The sequence below is a fragment of the Melopsittacus undulatus genome, chromosome 4 (assembly GCF_012275295.1).
Source record: "Melopsittacus undulatus isolate bMelUnd1 chromosome 4, bMelUnd1.mat.Z, whole genome shotgun sequence".
Taxonomy (NCBI): Eukaryota; Metazoa; Chordata; class Aves; order Psittaciformes; family Psittaculidae; genus Melopsittacus; species Melopsittacus undulatus.
The window spans coordinates 1,644,981-1,666,267 of NC_047530.1; the positions used below are offsets into that span (position 1 = coordinate 1,644,981).

General features: G+C 46.5%; 3 protein-coding genes across 3 annotated transcripts; all 3 read left to right on the plus strand.

Moving 5' to 3' along the window:
- Positions 1 to 1,686: 1,686 nt before the first annotated feature.
- LOC117436094 (olfactory receptor 1020-like) lies at positions 1,687 to 2,646 on the plus strand. The gene has a single exon (XM_034062206.1). It carries the CDS (start codon positions 1,687 to 1,689, stop codon positions 2,644 to 2,646), a length of 960 nt encoding a protein of 319 aa, XP_033918097.1.
- A 4,871-nt stretch (positions 2,647 to 7,517) lies between these two features.
- Positions 7,518 to 8,410, plus strand: LOC117436095 (olfactory receptor 1013-like). Its single transcript, XM_034062207.1, is given in 6 exon segments — positions 7,518 to 7,556; positions 7,636 to 7,840; positions 7,843 to 7,974; positions 7,977 to 8,176; positions 8,178 to 8,310; positions 8,313 to 8,410. Coding segments are annotated over 6 exon segments (807 nt in total).
- Positions 8,411 to 17,032: 8,622 nt separating this feature from the next.
- On the plus strand, positions 17,033 to 17,992 carry LOC117436096 (olfactory receptor 1038-like). The gene has a single exon (XM_034062209.1). It carries the CDS (start codon positions 17,033 to 17,035, stop codon positions 17,990 to 17,992), a length of 960 nt encoding a protein of 319 aa, XP_033918100.1.
- The last annotated feature ends 3,295 nt before the right edge of the window (positions 17,993 to 21,287 follow it).

Below are 21,287 nucleotides of genomic sequence, written 5' to 3' on the forward strand. Positions count from 1 at the left end.
CTCTCTTCACATCAGGAGCTGAACAGAGCTGATGCTGGCACCTGGATGTTCTCTGCTGCACTGGGGATAAACCCTTGGCTCCCATCACTCGGTGGCAGAAGGAAGGCACAGGAGGTAACATCACGACAAAGCACAGCCTGACCTGCACTGAGGCAGTGGGCTTGCTTCTGCATGTCCTCTTTATCTCTTTAGTAAAGCTGCATCAGAAATCAGCCTTACCTGTGTGGGTTTTCTTTATAAGAAGAGGAAGCAATGGTTTCTGCAGGTTGTTTTCTTTCCCATAGGCAGCTAAAGCAGATGCACTGAATTACTCAAGAGTTAATGAGGATGAATCTTATTTTGTTCTAAAGAAATGCAACATTCCAGATTGTCAGCAGAATGTAGTCACTAACAAATCAGCACATTGTAACATCAACTCCTTTTTAATGCAAGCAGCTGAATGCTCATAGATTTAGGATGCTTCAATGTGCAGGAGCTCAGAAAACTATAAATCATGTGAATGTTTCTGTTAGGAATGATCTCAAACAGTTTGATAAATGTGGTTTGTTGATTGGAATGATAACTAAAAGCCAAGTGAAAATGGGTGCAGTTCATTCATGTGTAAGCTGGATTTCACTGGGACTGGGACTTTCTATCCCCCTGGTTTACATGTGTTACTATGAGGTTTTCAGGTGTCTTCGGAACAAATTAGCTCTGAAAACTGAAAAGTGAAAGTGAAGAAAGATCTGATTCTTTTCTTTAATCTGAAAACACATGTGCTTGAATGAATTGATAGTTTTAAGGGTCCTAGCACTGGAAATGCCATTTGTTGGCAATGACTTGTGTCCTTGTGTCCTCTTTAGTAAAGCTGCGTTTGAAAACATCCTTACCAACGTGGGTTTTCTTTACAGTAAGAGAGACCAATGCCTGACGCAGGTTGTGTTTGGTTTACACAGGCAGCTAAAGCAGATGCACTGAATTACTCCAGACTTAAATGAGAATGATTCTTCTTTTGTTGTAAAGAAATGTAACATTTCATATTGTCAGCAGAATACAGTCACTAACAAATGAGCCTTTGGTATCAGCCTGTTATAACATCAACTATTTTAATGCAAGCAACTTAATGTCCATAGGTTTAGGTGCTTTATTGTGCTGGAGCTCAGGAAGGTATAAATCATGAATTTAACAATGTCAATTTTATCTGCCGTGAATGATCTCTAATAATTTGATTAATGTGGTTTGATAACTGGAATGATAACCAAAAGCCAAGGGAAAATAGATGCATGTCATTAATGTGTAAGGTGGGTTTACAACCGGGATTGGGACTTTCTCTTGATTCATGTTAATGTGCACTCTTCTGAGGTTCCTCTGAGGTTTACTCTGGCACAAATTGTCTGTGAACTTAAAGTGATTGAAGATCTGATTCTTTTCTCAAATCTGGCAAACCCAAGTCCTTGAATAAATCCATAGTTTGAGTGTCCCAGCATAGAAATCTAACAATGACATTTGCTCCTGGTTCTTTCTGAAATACCTCAACTTAAATCCATTAAGTATATATAATGTGGGTTACAAAATGTAGTAGCATACACTAAAATGTAGAATCTCAAATATTCACTGACTGGAGATAGATGTGGTCCAGATTTGAATCTGAATTCTTGATCATTGTGATAATTCTCTTGCTTTTGCCTCAGCAGGTAACACCTGGTCATGGGAGGAAATCACACTCAGACTAAATTCATCCTGTTGGGAATTACAGAGAGCCCATATGTGCAAACTCCTCTTTTTCTCTTCTTTCTGTTGACTTACATTGTCACTTTGGTGGGGAATGTTGGGATTATCATCTTGGTTCGGGTGTCTCCCAGCCTCCACACCCCCATGTACTTCTTCCTCACCCATTTCGCCTTCACTGACATCTGCTATTCCACAGTCATCTCCCCCAGGATGCTGGCAGACCTCTTATCAGAGGACAAAACCATTTCTTTCACTGCCTGCATGATGCAGTTCTTCACCTTTGCTTTTTTCAGTACTATTGAGTGTCACCTGCTGGCCATGATGGCCTACGACCGGCACGTTGCCATCTGCCAGCCCCTGCTCTATGTGACCATCATCTCCAGCCGTGTCTGCTGGCAGCTGGTAGCATCATCCTACCTATTCGCCTTCCTCAGTGTCATCATCTACACATGGTGTGTGTTTGGAGGTTCCTTCTGTGGTCCCAACCACATTGACCACTTCTTCTGTGATGTTGTCCCTGTTCTAAAGCTCGTGTGCTCTGACACCCACAGCAGTGAGATGATCATCTTTGCCTTATACACCATCAATGTGGTGAGTGCAGTTGTTGTCATTTTGCTCTCGTACATCTCTATCATTCACACAGTGCTGAGGATGTGCTCAGCACAGAGCAGGGCCAGAGCCTTCCACACCTGCTCATCCCATTTGATGGCTGTTTCCTTGTACTTTGGGCCAGCATTCTTCATGTACCTACAACCTCCATCTAGCCACAGGAGCCTGGATAAGGTGGCCTCCATCTTTTACACCGTAGTCACCCCCATGCTCAACCCATTCATCTACAGCCTGAGGAACAAGGAAGTGAAGGGGGCTCTGATCAAGTGCAGGAGGAGATTGTTCAACCATAGGCAACTGAGACGAGTTCTGTCATCCAGGACATGAATAGTTCATGTCCAGTATGAAAGCCTATGGGGCACTGAAATATTGAGATTTTCCAGTGATACTCATGACTTTATGGAAGTTCTTCTGCAGGTCCTGCACAAAAGTCAATGACAGTATTGAATGAGAAACAGACCCTCAATATGACACCATTCTTGGAAGAAAACAAGAGGAGACTGAGCTTCAATCTTCATTTCTGTTCACAGTCCCCAGCCTGGAGGAAGAAATCACCCCCAGTTATCCCAGGCATCATTTCCACACAGGAAGTACCAATGAGCTTCATTGAGTTACAACTTTTGTCATTCATAAACATGTCTCTCTTGCAAGATCCTTGACCTTGTCCCTCAGCTCCAATAAAATTCCTCACTCTGACCTGTGAGCTCTTTATTAAAGCTGCTGGGGTGGGAGGGAACAGGAAGTGCAGTTTGACATTTGCTGGCTGAGAAAGAGTCAGAGAAAAGGTTTCAAAAGATTCATTGCATTTGTTTGTGCCTTTCAAAGACCAAAATCTGGTGGGAATCAAGGTCTAAGCTGGACCTTTGAATATGTCGTGGTTTAAACCAAATCCTCACAGTACTCTCACTCATTCCCCCCTTTGCTCCCCCAACTCCCGGAGAGTTAGGAAGGAGAATCCAAAGAATGTAGCCCCCACGGGTTTAGATAAGAACGGTTTAATTGCTAAGTTATAACACAAATCACTACTGCCATTACTACTACAAATAATAATGATAATTCCAATAACAAGTGAAGAGAATACAACACCTCACCAGCCACCGACCCATAACTCACCCCAACCCTGCCCAGCTGAGCACCAACCAATACCTCCTCCATTTCCCTTCAGAGCTCCATCCTTCCAGCTCTCTCCCCCAGTTGCATCCTGGGCATCACGTGCTATGGTATGGAATACCTCATTGGCTAGCCTGGGTCAGGTGTCCTGTCTCTCCTTCCTCCCAGCCTCCCGTCCTCCCCAGCAGAGCATGTGCTCAGAAAAGGCCTTGAACAAAAACACCCCAAAACATGCTGATATCAGCAACTGTTCCCAGCCCAGAAGTCAAACCACAGAACTGCACCAGGTACATGAAGGAGAAAAATGACTGGATGGCTGAACCCAGGACATTATCCACCCCTTATTCCATACCATTCACGTCATGCCCAGATCTCACATTTCCAATACACCATCACTCTTAAGTCCACCCCTCGATCATGAGTCAATCTCTATGTTGCATCTCTGGACTGATGGCCTGAAATATCTGGGCCCACCAGGCTCAAAATTATTCACTGTCCCCTTCAGCAGTTCTACAGCTTGCTGCTGGGGACTCCATACAGCTGCCTTCCATCTCCAATGCTTCCAAAGCACTGGAGGGTTCCAGTGGACCAGATACTCACCCATACTGTCCCACATGCCCTTCCATTCATGACTGTCCAGCCTTGGGGACAGTCTCCTGGTGCCCCTATATCCTTGTCTAACCCTAGACAAGACCCAAACCTGACTCTGCTTAACTTTGGGATCAGACAAAATGGTTGTGTGTAGAACACACTCTGTGTGTGTGCCACCATGCTGATCCCTATCACAATCAGCAGGCAGGTCCCAAGGGCACCCAAAAGCCATTCATAACCATCAGAACTCTCAGCTGCTGCTGCTGCACTTGTCACTGGGGCTGATGTAGCTGCCCTGCTTGCCAGCTCTCCCACCACCAGCTTCTCTTCTCCCGAGTCCGGATCTTCCTCCACTGCCTTGCTGGGAAGTGCTGTGTGGTCTCCTGCATCCTGCTGGGGCTCGGCGGGTGACTTCCGGGGGACACTCTCGGCCGTCGCAGGGTCCGGAACGGCCGCGGGACTCGGCTCTTCCGGCGCCTGCTCCCCCTGCTTGGCTACTGCCCCTCTCTGCTCCTCTGCCGCCTCCCCCGGATGCTCTGCTACAGCCGTTTGGTTCCCGGGGCCGCTCTCTCTGGCAGCCTCAGCTGGTGCTGCCGGCTCCTGGGGCTGCTCCTTCCTGGCTTCACACAGCCTCACGCAGACGGAGGCGAGGACAAGGGCAAGGATGGTGAAGAGCAGCAGGACGGCCTGGTACAAGTCCAAGTCCATGGCCATGTCCATCCCTCCCTGCTGCTGGAGCCCCACCGTATTACAAGTCAGTGCTGTAAAGTACAGTGAAACAAAAACTTTAGCCCAAGCTCCATGACTGATAAACACAAATACATCTAATCCATACTTAAAGTACCTGGCAAAATCCTGAAACTGTGAGATCCAGAGAAAAACCTCTAAGAGCCAATAAATCAGCATTGTGACAAGAGACCATAAATCTGCTCAGATCTGTTCTTATCTCAAGCCCCGGGCCCCATGTTGGGCACTAAAAATGTCATGGTTTAAACCAAAATCCGCACCATTCCTCACTCACTCCCCCCCTTTGCTCCACCAACTCCCGGAGAGTTAGGAAGGAGAATACAAAGAATGTGGCCCCCACGGGTTGAGACAAGAACGATTTAATTGCTAAGGCACAACACAAATCACTACTGCCATTACTATTACAAATAATAATGATAAAGCCAATAACAAGCGAAAAGAATACAACACCTCAAAAGCCACCGACCCATAACTCACTCCACCCTGCCCAGCCGGGCACCAACCAATACCTCCTCCATTTCACTTCAGAGCTCCCCCCTTCCAGCTCTCTCCCCCAGTTGCATCCTGGGCATCACGTGCTATGGTATGGAATACCTCATTGCCTAGCCTGGGTCAGGTGTCCTGTCTCTCCTTCCTCCCAGCCTCCCCTCCTCCCCAGCAGAGCATGTGCTCAGAAAAGGCCTTGGACAAAAACACCCCCAAAACATGCTGATATCAGCAACTGTTCCCAGCACAGAAGTCAAACCACAGAACTGCAACAGGTACAAGAAGGAGAAACATGACTGATAACTGCTGAACCCAGGACAGTGTCCTTTATCTGTCTAAAGAGAAGCAGAAGAGAACACCCTGGTGTGCAGGGCCCATCCCACAGTATCTGAGCAAGACAAGTAGAGCAGGAACAGAGACATGGGCCAAGCTCAGCCAAGACTCCAGAGCATCAGGCAAGTTGGGGATTATGAGGCAGGTCGAGCCTAAGCCAAAGCAAGACAACACAAATCAAGTCAATCACTGAATTAGGGTCAGGCCCAGCAATTGCTGGGAAGGTACATGAGCAAGCTTTGGTCACCATCAAAGGATTCCTTAGATGTGCACAACTCCTGTTAAACTGGAAACCAAAACACAAACAGAGCCCAGCTTCCCTGGGCTGAGATTAAATAGAGGTGGGGGACAAGTGGGCCGAAGGTGGGGATGGAGCCTCACATGAGGCTGGTCAGGGGTATAAAGGCCTATTAGTTCAGCCTGGGAGAATTCATCATTGCCTCAAATGCCCATTTCTCACCCTTCAATACACTGGAAGCCCAGAGTCACCAGCTTTGAATATCAAGGAGAATCCCTCCCCAGGATGTAGCTTCACAAGACATGTCAGAGAGAGGAAGAAATAGTAGATTTAATTAATATATTATACCTAATGTCAATATAATTAATTCTTGCATTTCATTAATGTTCAAATAATATAGAATAAAGGGTGAACTGTTCTGAGACCACACAGCATCAAGACACTTTGGGCACATCAGGGAGTCCTCCCATTGATTTTAAGTGCCCTATACTTAAATGGTGAGACAAATGGAATTCCAGCTGGAGAAAAACACCCACATCCCATATCCATGCCCAGCTCATGTTAAAGTACACCAGGGAAAGTAAATGGTGCATTTCACTGACAAATGAAGCCATTTCCATAGATGAAAGTCACTCTTGAGCACAGAATTGCTGGTAACTGAGAGCTGTCTGGGTCTGAAAGAAGCCAAAACATACAGATGGGGGAAAACAGCTTTCCTTTACCTGTTGGAGTTGGAATTAACTTGTATTTGAAAGTGTATGGATGGTGAACAGTGTCTTTAGTGTACTCTGGCAAAGCACAGCAAGAGAGGAGATGTAGACTAAGGTCTCAGGGAAAAGTGGTTTCTACCTGTGGCCAATGATGGAGACAGCATATATACACATATAGAATCATAGAGCCACAGAAAAGATCGAGCTGGACCTCAAAAGATCATCTGGTCTGAGCTTTCATGGGAAAAGGAGCCTAGATGAGAAGTGTGATGTGTAGGGCTCATCCCTGCTTGAAGAATTACCCCACTCTGCTGTCCTTATCTCCTGTTTGCTTTAACAAAGTTCCCAAAGCAGAGGGAACTGGAATGTTCAAAGGTTTACCCACACTTGATGCTAGGCTCCTAAGAGAGCTCTGCATTGCCATAGTTGTGTGTGGTGGATCCCACTCAGTGAACTGGAAATAGGAACCTCAGTCTAACATGCAGGGGAGGCAGAACTGTGAATTCCAGCAACATAAGAATCAGGCTTGAGGTTTTGGAAATACATTTTATACTGGGAGCATCATTGCATGATTCTGCTTCAATCTGTGCACAGAAAGGACCAGCAAAATGCAGAAAGCCCTGCCTGTAGACACACACTTCCCACATCACACACATAAAGGAGATCCTCTCCAGAAAAGTTCAATATCATACATGGTAAAGGAGAAAGCTCTGAGGACAAGAGAATAATACATGAATTTAATGTGCACTTGATTACTCAACTTCCCCAACTGGCACATGGTCTAGATAGAAAGGGAATGGCAGAGGAGTGATCCCTGGCTGGGCTGTTGAGTGCAGTGTGATGGGTTCTGCTCTGCAGGAGCATGGGGAGTTCCACAGGTGTTTCTTTCTTTAATCTCTTTAAGTAGAGCCAAAAAGGACCATAAGGTGCACAGGGAGCATCCCACAGGACCTGAGCAAGAGAAGTATGGCAGGAACAGGGACATGGGCCAAGTTCAGCCAAGACTCCAGAGCATCACGCAAGTTGGTGATGATAGGAGAGATTCAGGTCCAGGACTAAGCCAAAGAATGTCAGATCAAACCAAGTCAATCCCCTGTTCAGGAGCAATTTGAGCAATTGTACTTCTCCATTGGCAACTTGTCCTTCCTCGACCTCTGCTATTCCTCTGTCTACACCCCCAAGATCCTTCTGAACTGCATCTCTGAGGACAAGAGCATCTCCTTTGCTGGGTGTGCTGCTCAGTTCTTTGTCTCTGCTGGCCTGGCCTGCACTGAGAGCTACCTGCTGGCAGCGATGGCCTATGACAGGTAAGGGCCATCTCCAACCCACTGCTCTATGCTGCTGCCATGTCCAAGAAGCTCTGCATAGGGCTGGTGCTCACCTCCTACCTCAGTGGCTTTGCCAGCTCTACCCTCATTGCCAGCTACACGTTCACCCTCAGCTTTGTGACTCCAATGTCATCCATGACTTCTGCGACCTGCTCCCACTGCTGAAGCTCTCCTGTGATGTCACACACAGCTACCAGGCCCTCCTCTACTTCATCCTCACCTTCAACATCATCCTCCCCTCTGCACTCATCCTCAAGTCCTACGTCTCCATCCTGCTTGTTATCCTGAGGATGCTCTCGACCGAGGGGCAGCGCAAACAAAGCCTTCTCCCCCTCTGACACCCACCTCACCACCATCACCCTTTACTATGGCTCCATCCTCTTCATTTACACTCAGCACAGCTCCTCCTGTGTCCTGGAGAGGGACAAGGTGGTCTCTGTGCTTTACACCGTGTGACTCCCATGCTGAACCCCTTCATCTACAGCCTGAGGAACCAGGAGGTGAAGGAGGCACTGAAGACACTGCTCAAGAGACAGACAGCTTCCTAACAGAAGGATCCAGGGGTTATGGCCCCAGAGATGCTCACAGTGAGAAGTGCACCAACCTTGTCTTCCTTGTGTTTTCCTTTGTCACTTTACCCATTACATGCAGGAGCATCAGCTCTTCTGATCCTGAGGTGAACCATGATGGACAGGAGGTGTCACTGTGCAGACAGACCTCCTGCCCTGCCCACCTCTCCCCACACACAGTTTATATCTGCTATAAAATGGGATGTCAGCAGCAGCTGGGCTTGTTGCACATCACCTTCACACTGTGCTTTGTCTGAATTAAACACTCATTACTTAGGCCCAAACCAGTGGCTCAGCTGGAGCAAAATGTGTCAGAGAATCACTGAGTGGTTTGGGTTGGAAAGTACCTTAAGATCATCCAGTCCCAACCCCTGCCATGGGCAGGGACACCTTCCACTGGAGCAGCTGCTCCAAGCCCCTGTGTCCAACATGGCCTTGAGCACTGCCAGGGATGGAGCATTTACCACTGCTTTGGGCAACCAGAAGTCATGAGGTAACATGTACCTGTGCCTGAGCTATCCCAGTTGTTTCTTCACGATGATGCCAGCACCACATAGACATAATTCCATAGTCCTAGACTATTATCCCAATGAAACATTCACATGAGCATGGGTAGAGCAGGTCAAACTGCATGAACCAGGGTCAAGAAGCATAAAGGCATCTGGGACTGAGTTCAGCTGCCTCAACATTGACTATTAACAACTGGAGATGCCCCTGAGTCTGCCTCTGAGCTTTCAGATGTTGCTCCAGAACAACCCAACCCTTCTGAAGGTTGCATGATGTCCATGTCAAGTGCATGGCCATGTCCTTGGCCCTTCAGGACACAGCAAATGGCAACACATTTCTATCTGAGGGCAACCAAAGCTGACTTGGGACATTTCACTGCATCTGTCTCCTGTTCTGCAGCTTAAGTGACAGTGCCCTGGTGCAGCTTGAGGCTGTTTCCTCTTGTCCCATCTCTTGGATTCAAACAAACTGGAAACAGGTTTGAGGGGGGCAGCTGATCCAGTTTGACCTCCAGGAGGCTTCAGATCCTGACTGCAATTAGTTTAATCCAGAGAAAGCTGTTCTGAGATGCACAGACCATGCACAGAGGGTCCATGGTACAAGTCCTTCTGATGGTCAGACCTGTTCTGGACCACATCCATCCTCCCCAACTGCCCTAGGATGGGAGAAAACATCCTTTTATTCCCATCCATTCTAGAAGGGACCTGACTAGCTCATAACAAGACAAGGAATTGTAGATGCTGAGTCAGGTGACCCCATTCCCAGGCTTATTCTACAATCCACATTGATAATGGGAGAAAACCCACATTTCTGAAAGCCAGTCAGGATGGAGGATGGATGTAGTGGACTTGAGCTTGTCTCACAGCTGAACAGACACAAGCAAATCCATCCCAAGGCAAATAATGGCAAGAAGTTTAAAGGATGAGGTGTCATTGAGGAGGTTCAAAGGTGAGGAGAAATGCAATGAGCTTCCCCAGCTCCCTTTATCAGGGGGTCAAAAGCAGGAAGGGACAAAGCAGCCCATGAGCAAGAACCACATTATCTGCACATGTCATGCAGACAAGGATGTCTCTTTACAGAGAGAGTCTGACCAAGCTTGTATGGGCACAGAAAGCCTCCAGCAGGCCCCACATCCAGGCTTGCACAAGACAAGCACTCACAGCTATTTCCATCCCAAGTGATGCTGCTCACTGGCCCAAAGCAAGAAGTGCTCCTTGGGGCCCAACCACCTTCCAGGAGTCATCAGCTTTAACAAGACCTTCTGGGCTTTACCAAGGAACTTTCCTCATCACCACAACAGCTTCTCACAACACTTGCATGTGACTTACCTCATTCTTCAGAACAAGCCCTCAGAGATTCATTAGCTGGGAGAACAAGACAGAAACTTTCTCCTTTGTTAACCAAGTTCACTTCTACAGCTGCCTTGCTTGACAGAGCTGGTCCATGCCCAAAGGCAGTGAGTTGGAGGGTCAGTGTGTTGGCATCTTTGTGTATGAAGGACAAGTTCATGGGCCTGGATCATAGAATCCCAGCCTGGTTTGGGTTGGAAGGAGCTTAAAGCTCCTCCAGCTCCAATCCCAACCCCTTCCATGGAGCAGCTGCTCCAAGCCCCTGTGTCCAACCTGGCCTTGAGCACTGCCAGGGATGGGGCAGCCACAGCTTCTCTGGGCACCCTGTGCCAGCGCCTCAGCACCCTCCCAGGGAACAGCTTCTGCCTCAGAGCTCAGCTCAGTCTCCCCTCTCTTGGGCAGGTTCAAGCCATTCCCCTTGGCCTGTCCCTACATCCCTTGTCCCAAGCCCCTCTCCAGCTTTCCTGCAGCCCCTTTAGCCACAGACAGGTTTATGGAGAAAAGTTTCTCTCTTATTGCTCTCAAAGGAGCAAACCAACACCAGTATTTTCTAAGGAAGAATTTCCTATCCATCTATGCAGAATATAAACCCTTCTTCATTAAGTTGATATCTGCTATTAGCAACCTTGATAAAATCAAACACACAGCCAGGACACTGCACACATCCATTTTGCTTTCCTGCTCTGTCCAGGAAGTGTTTTATGGATGCTGAGCATTGAGGCTCTGCTGCATAAGAAATTATTGATCAATAGAACTGATGGATGCCAGGTTGGATGGGGCTTGGAGCAACCTGCTCCAGTGGAATGTGCCCCTGTCTGTGGCAGGGGATGGAACTGGATGAACTTTAAGCTCCTTTCCAACCCAAACCATCCCATGGTTGCATGAAAGCTGCTTTCACCTCCTCACTTTGGAGTGGGGTTTCTGAAGGACCCCAACACATCAGCACAGTGAGCTCATGTTTCCCATTAGACTTCAACTGACTCTCCAGGCTATGGCCTGTGTCTGCTCTCAACACAACCACATTGGAGCTGTGTCTGCCCATCACCCTTCACTGCAAGTGCAGAGAACCAAACACTTGTTCCAGAAGAAACCCTGATATGGAGGTTTAAAATAGATCCAAGCTGAATCCAAGCCCCAGATGCATCCTTGTCTCCATTAGGGGAACCTACAGTGACTAATTCAGATGTGGAAACTTACAATTAGATAAGATAACCCCTTGGACCAGTGTGACTCAACCCTCAGACCATGGAATGAGAAATCATGAGTAAGCAGGTGCTGGGATGGAAAATCAGCTTTGCCTGGATGGACAGACATAAGGAGAAGAGGAGGTGATGGGGGAGCTCTGGACAATGTTAAGAGTCTTTGAGCCATGAAACAACTTGGGCACCTCTGGATACAACCTATGTCCAGAAGCATGGAGCATCTGTGTCATCAGCACCAGGTGACATCCAAGCAAAAGCCAACACTGCTCAGACAGTGTCTGCAAAGGCTGTTCCCAGACCAAGTTGGGTGACTGCTTATCACAGGGGATGAAATTCCACCCTGCTCCTAGGTCAGCATGGTGGTAGCTTTCCATGGGACAGGCCCACCCAGGAAAGCAAGACACCAGCTACATCCTATGGAGGAAATAAGTACATTTCCTAGGAGGAAATGAGCAGATGGGCACATGAAGCTGAGAGCTGCTCTGGATGAGGTTCCCACCACCATGGGGATGGAGACCAGTAAAACAGTCACAAAGAGCAGCTTCTACAGGTTGGAGAAGCCCAAGAGGACAAACGTGGTCACACTCAAGTGGTTTCCTCCAGCCACTCTCTTGGCAGCAGGAGACAAAGAAACATGGGAAGAGGTTGGATCACTTCTCCCAGCTCATAAGAACACACAGGGCATGAGGTTAAGGCAGGATCTGGGGTTTGCTCTGTGAATGCACCCAATGACTTGCAGATAAAACCATGATGGCTGAAGGTCATAAATAATATATTGAATAATAATAACTTGATAAAATAACAGTCAATAGTTCATGTATGGAAAAAATTGTATTAAGGTTTAAATGCTAAAGCTCTGGCTGGGCTGTTATGGAAGGAATTGGTCCTGCAAAACAGAAGCATCTTCCCATGAACAACCAAATCATTTATAACAAGTAGGCTTGTTTGGGATGATTTCTTTCCTGTTGGGAGGATTGCTCTTCTTTAAGGACAAGTAAATACAATAATATGATGCTTTCATTTGCCACATGAATTCCTGTTGCATTACATAGATAAGAGGTCACATTGCAGTGATTTTCTGACTCTGTAGTCATGTTTGTGTCAGTTAAAGAGAGACCAGATCCCTGATTGCAGTTCCATGGACTTGTAGCTTCAAGGGACAAACCAGCCCCTTCTCATCTCAATTACACTTGCATGTATTTCATCCTCTGTTCTTATACTTAAAGAACATGTGTATATATAAACCTGTATGACAAGATGACTGCTGCTCATGTTACCCTTAAATATGCATTGACCTTAAAATGATGAGATGACCTTAAAATACACATGGTGCCTGTTGAGAACTGAGCATTACTCCTCCTTCCCCTCCCACTTCCCTCTTCCCATCAGCCCTTTCCCAGCAAGATGACCATTTCTTCAGCACAATTCACCTTCTCCCTCCACCCTTCCCAAAGCAGCTTTGACTTCCCCATTCCCCAGCCTGTGCTCAGATGGTCACTGCACAAAGGCCCTTGACCCACCACCAATGCTCTTCTCAGGGTGCTGGTGGCTGCCTCTGCTGCAAGGACACATTGATGGCTCCTTTCAACACAGAGGACACCACAACCACCTTGTCCCTCTCTGCTAAGGTGCCCCCAGCCTGTCTTGGTGCTTGGAGCAACTGTTCCCCATGGGCAGGACTCAGCATTTTCCCTTTTTGAAGTCTCTGTGATTCCACCTGCACATTTTGGACCCAAAATTGGCCTTTGAAAAGCCATTTTGCTTCATATTCTCCAGTTTTAAATATCCTCAGGGTGGCTCTTTGGTGTGTGCAAGAGGAGGAAATGAAACCAAGAGTGGGACATATTGCATGGAGAGAAAAGCAGCTGACAGCAGACAGGGTTTTGCTAAAGCTTTAACACCTTTAAATGGGTTCAGAAGATCCAGCTGAAGTTGTCTACACCAACCTCAGGCAGGGGGATGAAGGAAACTGCTGTTTCCCATTGCTAATGGCTCACACACTCAATGGCCATCTCCTCATCCTCATTCATCTCCTTCACTTCAGGTAATACTTATATAACTAAATTATAGATATATAAAGAGTAGACGTCTGAATCATACACCTTGTATCTAACACCACTGAAAGCAGCCATTCTCAATACCACTGCTTGTGTAAACAGTGCAAAACATCACCCATCCCACATCAAATACCCACATCTTCTCATACACAGAAGCATCCTTTTCTCTGTGGTCTCAGCTTTACACACACATGCTGACACTGCAGGTGTCTAAAGCCAGCTGAATGCAGTCCTGCCCATGGGTCTGTCCTTGCTCAACCCAACCTTCCCCTTCTCACTTTCACCCTTTCTCATGATACAGGAAATGCAAATTTCTCTTTCTTGGGTTCAAAAACCATAAATCAGAATCTCAGAGAGGTTTGGGTTGGAAGGGCCAAAGCCACTTCCAACACAAAGTGTTGCCAATCTACTGAAGAATGAAAGTCTAATGTTGTACTTGGTAAAGGAGAAGGCACTAAGGAAAAGATAATAACAACTGAATATAAGGTTCAGTTTATTACTCTACTCACCTCACTGAAAATACTCTCTCCTCATTTGCCCATGTAGGGACATGTTCTGGATGCAGAAGGACTGGCAGAGCAGTGAGCACTGCCTGGGCTGTTGGGTGCAGAGGGTGATGGGTTCTGCTCTGCAGGAGCCTGGAGAGTGCACAGGGGTTTGTGTCTTGAATCTCTATCAAGAGAACCAAAGGAGAACACCCTGGTGTGCAGGGCCCATCCCACAGTACCTGAGCAAGACAAGTAGGGCAGGAACAGAAGACCTGGAATAAGTACAGCAGAATAAGTGGAATAAGTTGACACAGCATCAGGCAAGTAGGTGATGATGAGGCAGATCCAGGAACAAGCCTATAGAGGTCAAGTCAATTTCTTGGTCAGGAACAGGTCCAAAATTTCCTAAGAAAATAAATGAGAAAGCCAAAATCACCATAGAATCATAGAATAGTCAGGGTTGGAAAGGACCTTGAGATCATCCAGTTCCAAACCCCCTGCCATGGGCAGGGACACCTCACACTAAACCATATCACCCAAGGCTTCATCCAACCTGGCCTTGGACCATCAAAGCATTCCAAAGGTTTGCAGAACTCCAGATAAATTAGAAAATAAAACTCCCCTAGAAAAACCTCAACCTCCCTGAGCTTCGATAGAGATAGGGGACAAATGGGCAAAGGCTCAGGATGGAACCCAGAGGAGACTGCTCACAGGCATAAAGGTGTATTAGTTAAAGCTGGGACAATTCATCACTGTGTGAAAATGCCCATTTCTCAGCCTTGAATACAGTGGAAGCCCAGAGTCACCAGCTCAGCTGTTGGACATCCAAGCACTGCATATCTGTGTAACCTCACTAGGAATGGAAATCTGGGCTCTCAAGTGTGCACAGATGGATGTTAGCAGCTCCAGAGATGGAGTCACTTGTGCTCCATTTACCATTTCCAGACCATCCTCAAGGTCAGATCTGTTTCTGAGCCCATTTTGTTGTGTCAGCGAGTTGAGACCAAAACTGTTACACAGTCCACAAGTATGTCAGAAGCATCCTATGAGCCCTCATCACTGCTGCTGTGCAGCTGTGCTCAGGCATGGCTCATCCATGCCATGTCTCTCAGATGCCCAAGCACCACAATGCCTTTCAGAGCTGATTTCACACCCTTTGCTTTTCCTTCTCTTTGTTTTCCTCTGCTAAAGCATGAGCAGCCCTGGAGGCTTCCTCCCAGGAGAGCACATGCAACTGTATTTACAGCCCCAGCACCACAAGCTGGGCTCTTGCAGTCTGGCAGGAGCTCACCTCTCTTCACATCAGGAGCTGAACAGAGCTGATGCTGGCACCTGGATGTTCTCTGCTGCACTGGGGATAAACCTTTGGCTCCCATCACTCGGTGGCAGAAGGAAGGCACAGGAGGTAACACCAACACAAAGCACAGCCTCACCTGCACTGAGGCAATGGGCTTGCTTCTGCATGACCACTTTTCCTCTTCAGTAAAGCTGTGCCAGAGAACAGCCTTACCAATGTGGGTTTTCTGTATAAGAAATGGGAGGAATGTGTGATGCAGTTTGGTTTTTCTTTTACATATGCAGCTAAAGCAAGATGCACTGATTTATTTGATACTTAAATGAGGATGAATCTTAGTCTGTTACACATAAATGCAACATTTCAGACTGTTAGGAGAATATAGTCACTAATAAATCAGCCTTTAGAATCAGCCTGTTAGAACATCAACTCCTTTTTAAAGCAAGAAACTGAATGCCCATTGGTTTAGGTGCTTTATTGTGCTGGAGCTCAGGAAGGTTTAAATCATGAATTTACCAATGTCAATGTTATTTGTTGTAAATGATCTCAAACAGTTTGTTAAATGTGATTTGGTGACTGGAATGATAATCAAAAGCCAAAGGAAAATGTCTGTAGGTAATGCATGTGTAAGCTGGGCTGTCACTGGGACTGAGAAATCCTCTTGCTCCACATTTATGTGCAATGCTGTGAGGATCCTCTGAGGTGTCTTCTGACACAAGTTTCCTTCACATTACAAGTGATTAAAGACCTGATTCTCTGTTCAAACACATGTGCTTGACTAAATCCATAGCTTTAATTGTCCCAGCATAGAAAAATTAAAATGCCATTTACTGCTTCAACAAACTCCCTGTTCTGTTCTGAATACCTCATCTGAAAAACATAATATATATATGTATAGGTATATTTGGTTAGAAAATATTTTGAAATAATGGAAAATGTAGCAGGTACAGTTGTCATTGACTGGGGATAGACATGGTCCAGATCTGAATCTTCATTCAGAATCCAGGAACAAACTTGCCAACACAGTTTTCAAGCTGACAAGCAGGTATTCTTTATTGCGGCGCCGGGAGACACGGGGGATAACTCCTCCTAACGTGTGTCTCCCTATTGCTACACAAGCCATCCTCATATAGTCCCTGGGCACGCATACATATTCATGAGGCTACGTATGGATTACATCCCTTTCCAGAAAGCTCCCTGCATGTGTACAGAACTGTGGTGGTCTCTGAGGGTCGTTTACTTCTTCCAACGATCTCCATCACTTCTGGCAGCCTTTGAAGCACGCGCAGTAGATGCTTGTACCAGTTTAATTGGTTTGTTAGCACCAGAACCATATTAATCCTCCTATCCTCCTACTTATCAGTTAGTTTACCCGCAGCCTATCCCGGACACCTGCTATTCCCAGATACTCCTTATCCCTGTGTCCTGTTAATCTAGACTGTTTTTCTTAAGACCACATCAACTATAACGATTTATCTTGTGCCAGTATGTTCTCTAGCTGTGCTCTATTTTTTCTATGTATTATGCACCTCAGTAATTTTCCACTGCTACTGTTACAAAGCCATTGAACTTAACATTGCATAAAACTAATTCTAAAGGTTTATATATTCTATTTTGTGATTTTTGTCTTCCCCTTGTTTCAATCTCCATTTTTGATCATTTTGATAATTCTCTTCCTTTTGTCTCAGCAGGCAACAGCTGATCATGGGAGGAAATCACACACAGATTGAATTCATCCTGTTGGGAATTACAGACAGACCATGTGCACAAACTCCTCTTTTTGTCTTGTTTCTTTTGATTTACATTGTCACTCTGGTGGGGAACGTTGGCATTATCACATTGGTTCGGGTGTCTCCCAGCCTCCACACCCCCATGTACTTCTTCCTCACCCATTTCGCCTTCATTGACATCTGCTATTCCACAGTCATCTCCCCCAGGATGCTGGCAGACCTCTTATCAGAGGACAAAACCATTTCTTTCACTGCCTGCATGATGCAGTTCTTCACCTTTGCTTTCTTTGCTACTGTTGAGTGTCACCTGCTGGCCATGATGGCCTACGACCGGCACGTTGCCATCTGCCAGCCCCTGCTCTATGTGACCATCATCTCCAGCCGTGTCTGCTGGCAGCTGGTAGCATCATCCTACCTATTCGCCTTCCTCAGTGCCATCGTCTACACATGGTTTGTGTTTGGAGGTTCCTTCTGTGGTCCCAGCCACATTGACCACTTCTTCTGTGATGTTGTCCCTGTGCTAAAGCTCGTGTGCTCTGACACCCACAGCAGTGAGATGATCATCTTTGCCTTTCTCACTATCAACGATGTGGGCACAAGTGCAATCATTTTGCTCTCCTACATCTCTATAATTCACACAGTGCTGAGGATGTGCTCAGCACAGAGCAGGGCCAGAGCCTTCCACACCTGCTCATCCCATTTGATGGCTGTTTCCTTGTACTTTGGGCCAGCATTCTTCATGTACCTGCAACCTCCATCTAGCCACAGGAGCCTGGATAAGGTGGTCTCCATCATCTACACCGTGGTCACCCCCATGCTCAACCCATTCATCTACGGCCTGAGGAACAAGGAAGTGAAGGGAGCTCTGATCAAGTGCAGGAGGAGATTGTTCAACCATAGGCAACTGAGACGAGTTCTGTCATCCAGAACATAGGTAGGATGATGCTACCAGCTGCCACTTCATGTCCAGTGTGAAAGCCTATGGGGCACTGAAATATTGAGATTTTCCAGTGATACTCATGACTTTATGGAAGTTCTTCTGCAGGTCCTGCACAAAAGTCAATGACAGTATTGAATGAGAAACAGACCCTCAATATGACACCATTCTTGGAAGAAAACAAGAGGAGACTGAGCTTCAAACTTCATTTCTGTTCACAGTCCCCAGCCTGGAGGAAGAAATCACCCTCAGTTATCCCTGACATCATTTCCTCACAGGAAGCACCAATGAGCTTCATTGAGTTACAACTTTTGTCATTCATAAACATGTCTCTCTTGCAAGATTCTTGACCTTGTCCCTCAGCTCCAATAAAATTCCTCACTCTGACCTGTGAGCTCTTTATTAAAGCTGCTGGGGTGGGAGGGAACAGGAAGTGCAGTTTTACATTTGCTGGCTGAGAAAGAGTCAGAGAAAAGGCTTCAAAAGATTCACTGCATTTGTTTGTGCCTTTCAAAGAGCATAAGTTGGTGGGAATCAAGGTCTCAAGCTGCTCCTTTGAATATCAAGGGGAATCCCTCCCCAGGCTGCAGCTTCAGACTGAGTTTCAGCTCAAGGAAGAAATTGTTGACTTAATTCATTGTAACTAATGTCAGGATGGTTAATAAATATAATTATGTTACATTAATCATAATATTAATAATAGAGGCTGAACTGTGCTAACACCACCCATTGTTAAGTGCAATTGGGGCACATCAAGGGGTCCTCCTACTCATCCTAAGTGCCCTATGCTTACATGGAGAGATACATGGAATTCCAGCTGGAGATAAGCACCCATATCCCTTTAGCATGAGCTGGGCATGAACAAGCACAAAAGGAAAAGGATGTATTTCATTGACAAATGAAGCCTGTGGCTCGTTTCCATAGATGAAAGACCATCTTGAGCACAGAATTGCTGGTAACTGAGAGCTGTATGGGTCTCAAAGCAGCCAACACACACTGGTGTGGGATAATAACTTTCCTTTGCCTGTTTGAGTGGGAATTAACTTATATTGAGAAAGTATATGGATGGTGAACAGTCTCTTTTGTGTGCTCTGGCAAAGCACAGCAAGAGAGGAGATGTTGCCTTAGGTCTCAGGGAAATGTGGTTTCTACCTGTGGCCAATGATGGAGACAAGAACAAATGTAATTAAATGCTGAAGAACTTGACAGGACCTTTGATATTAGACAGATTCACCATAACATGTTTTCCTACTTCTTGTTACATGGATATCTTGGTTAAGATTATATGTATAGAATCACAGAGCCACAGGAATCCCAAGTTGGACCTCAAAGGATCATCTGATCCAATCTTTTGTGGGAAAGGGAGCCTAGATGAGCAGTGTGATGTGTAGGGCTCATCCCTGCTTGATGAATTACCCCACTCTGGTGTCCTTATCTCCTCTTGGGATTCAGGAAGCTTCCAAAGCAGAGACACCTGAAATGCTTAAAGGTTTACCCACACTTGGTGCTACATTGCTAAGGGAGGCCTGGATTGCCATAGTCTTGTGTGTGATGGATCCAAACCAGGGAACTGTCCAGGGGAGGCACAATTGTCAATTCCAGCAATACAAGAAGCAGCCCTCAGGTTTTGGGATACATTTTATACTGAGAGCATCACTGCATGATTCTGCTTCAGTCATTGCAGGGGAAAGGGTCTACACAATGCACAAACTCCTGCTGGAGACACAAAATGCACACACCAAATATATACCAGATTTCATCTCAATCAAAGTCTAAAATTACACTTCAAAAAGGAGAACTCACTATGGACCAGAGAATGACACTTGTATATAATGTTCAGTTCATTACCCTATTGCCCTCACTGAGAACACTAGCTCCTATTTTGCCCATGCAGGGACATGTTCCAAATAGAGAGGGACAGTCAGAGCAGTGAGCACTGTTGGGTGCAGAGGGTGATAGGTCTGCTCTGCAGGAGCCTGGGGGCCACCACAGGGGTTTGTATCATTCATCACTTTAAACAGAGCCAAAGGGGACACCACAGTGAGCAGGGACCATCCCACAGTACCTGAACTACAGAAATATGGCAGGAACAGAGACATGGGCCAAGTTCAGCCAAGACTCCAGAGCATCAGCAGAGCAGGTGATGATGAGACAGGTCCAAGACCAAAACAAGATCCAGATGAAGTAAAGTCCCTGGTCAGGATCAGGTCCAGCAGCAGTTAGGGAAATCCATTAACAGACCTAGGTCACCATCAAAGGATTTTCTAAGTATGCACAACTCCTTCTAAACTGGGAACCACAATGCCTCTAATAAAACTCAACCTCCCTGGAGTGAGCTTAAATAGAGATGGGGGCAATTGGGCAGAGGGTGGGGATGGAGACCCAGCTGAGGCTGCTCAGGGGGATAAAGGCCTATTAGTTCAGTCTGGGACAATTCATCATTGCCTGGAAATGCCCATTTCTCACCCTTGAGTACAGTGGAAGCCCAGAGGCACCAGCTCAGCTGCAGGACATCCAGGCACTGCATGTGGATAACCCCAGTGGGTCTGGAAACTGGGCTCTCAAGTGTGCACAGAGGGAAAACAGCAGCTCCAGAGAAGGAGTCACTTGTGCTTCAGTTGCATTTAGGGATCCTTTGCAAGATCTGAAATGTCTCTAAACACACTCTCATTCTGTTGGCAACAACAGACAGAAACCTTTGCACAGTCAGAAGTATGTCAGAAGCATCCTATGAGCCCTCATCAGTGCTGCTGTGCAGCTGTGCTCAGGCATGGCTCATCCATGCCATGTCTCTCAGATGCCCAAGCACCACAATGCCTTTCAGAGCTGATTTCACACCCTTTGCTTTTCCTTCTCTTTGTTTTCCTCTGCTAAAGCATGAGCAGCCCTGGAGGCTTCCTCCCAGGAGAGCACATGCAACTGTATTTACAGCCCCAGCACCACAAGCTGGGCTCTTGCAGTCTGGCAGGAGCTCACCTCTCTTCACATCAGGAGCTGAACAGAGCTGATGCTGGCACCTGGATGTTCTCTGCTGCACTGGGGATAAACCCTTGGCTCCCATCACTCGGTGGCAGAAGGAAGGCACAGGAGGTAACACCAGCACAAAGCACAGCCTCACCTGCACTGAGGCAGTGGGCTTGCTTCTGCATGTCTTCGGGTCCTCTTTAGGAAAGCTGCATCAGAAATCAGCCTTACCTGTGTGGGGTTTCTTTATAAGAAGAGGAAGCAATGGTTCATGCAGGTTGTTTTCTTTCCCATAGGCAGCTAACACAAGATGCACTGAATTACTGAA

What these genes read in the sequence shown, in the direction of transcription:
- LOC117436094 (XM_034062206.1), top strand. Translation starts at nt 1,687, where the DNA reads ATGGGAGGAAATCACACTCAGACTAAATTCATCCTGTTGGGAATTACA.
- LOC117436096 (XM_034062209.1), top strand. Translation starts at nt 17,033, where the DNA reads ATGGGAGGAAATCACACACAGATTGAATTCATCCTGTTGGGAATTACA.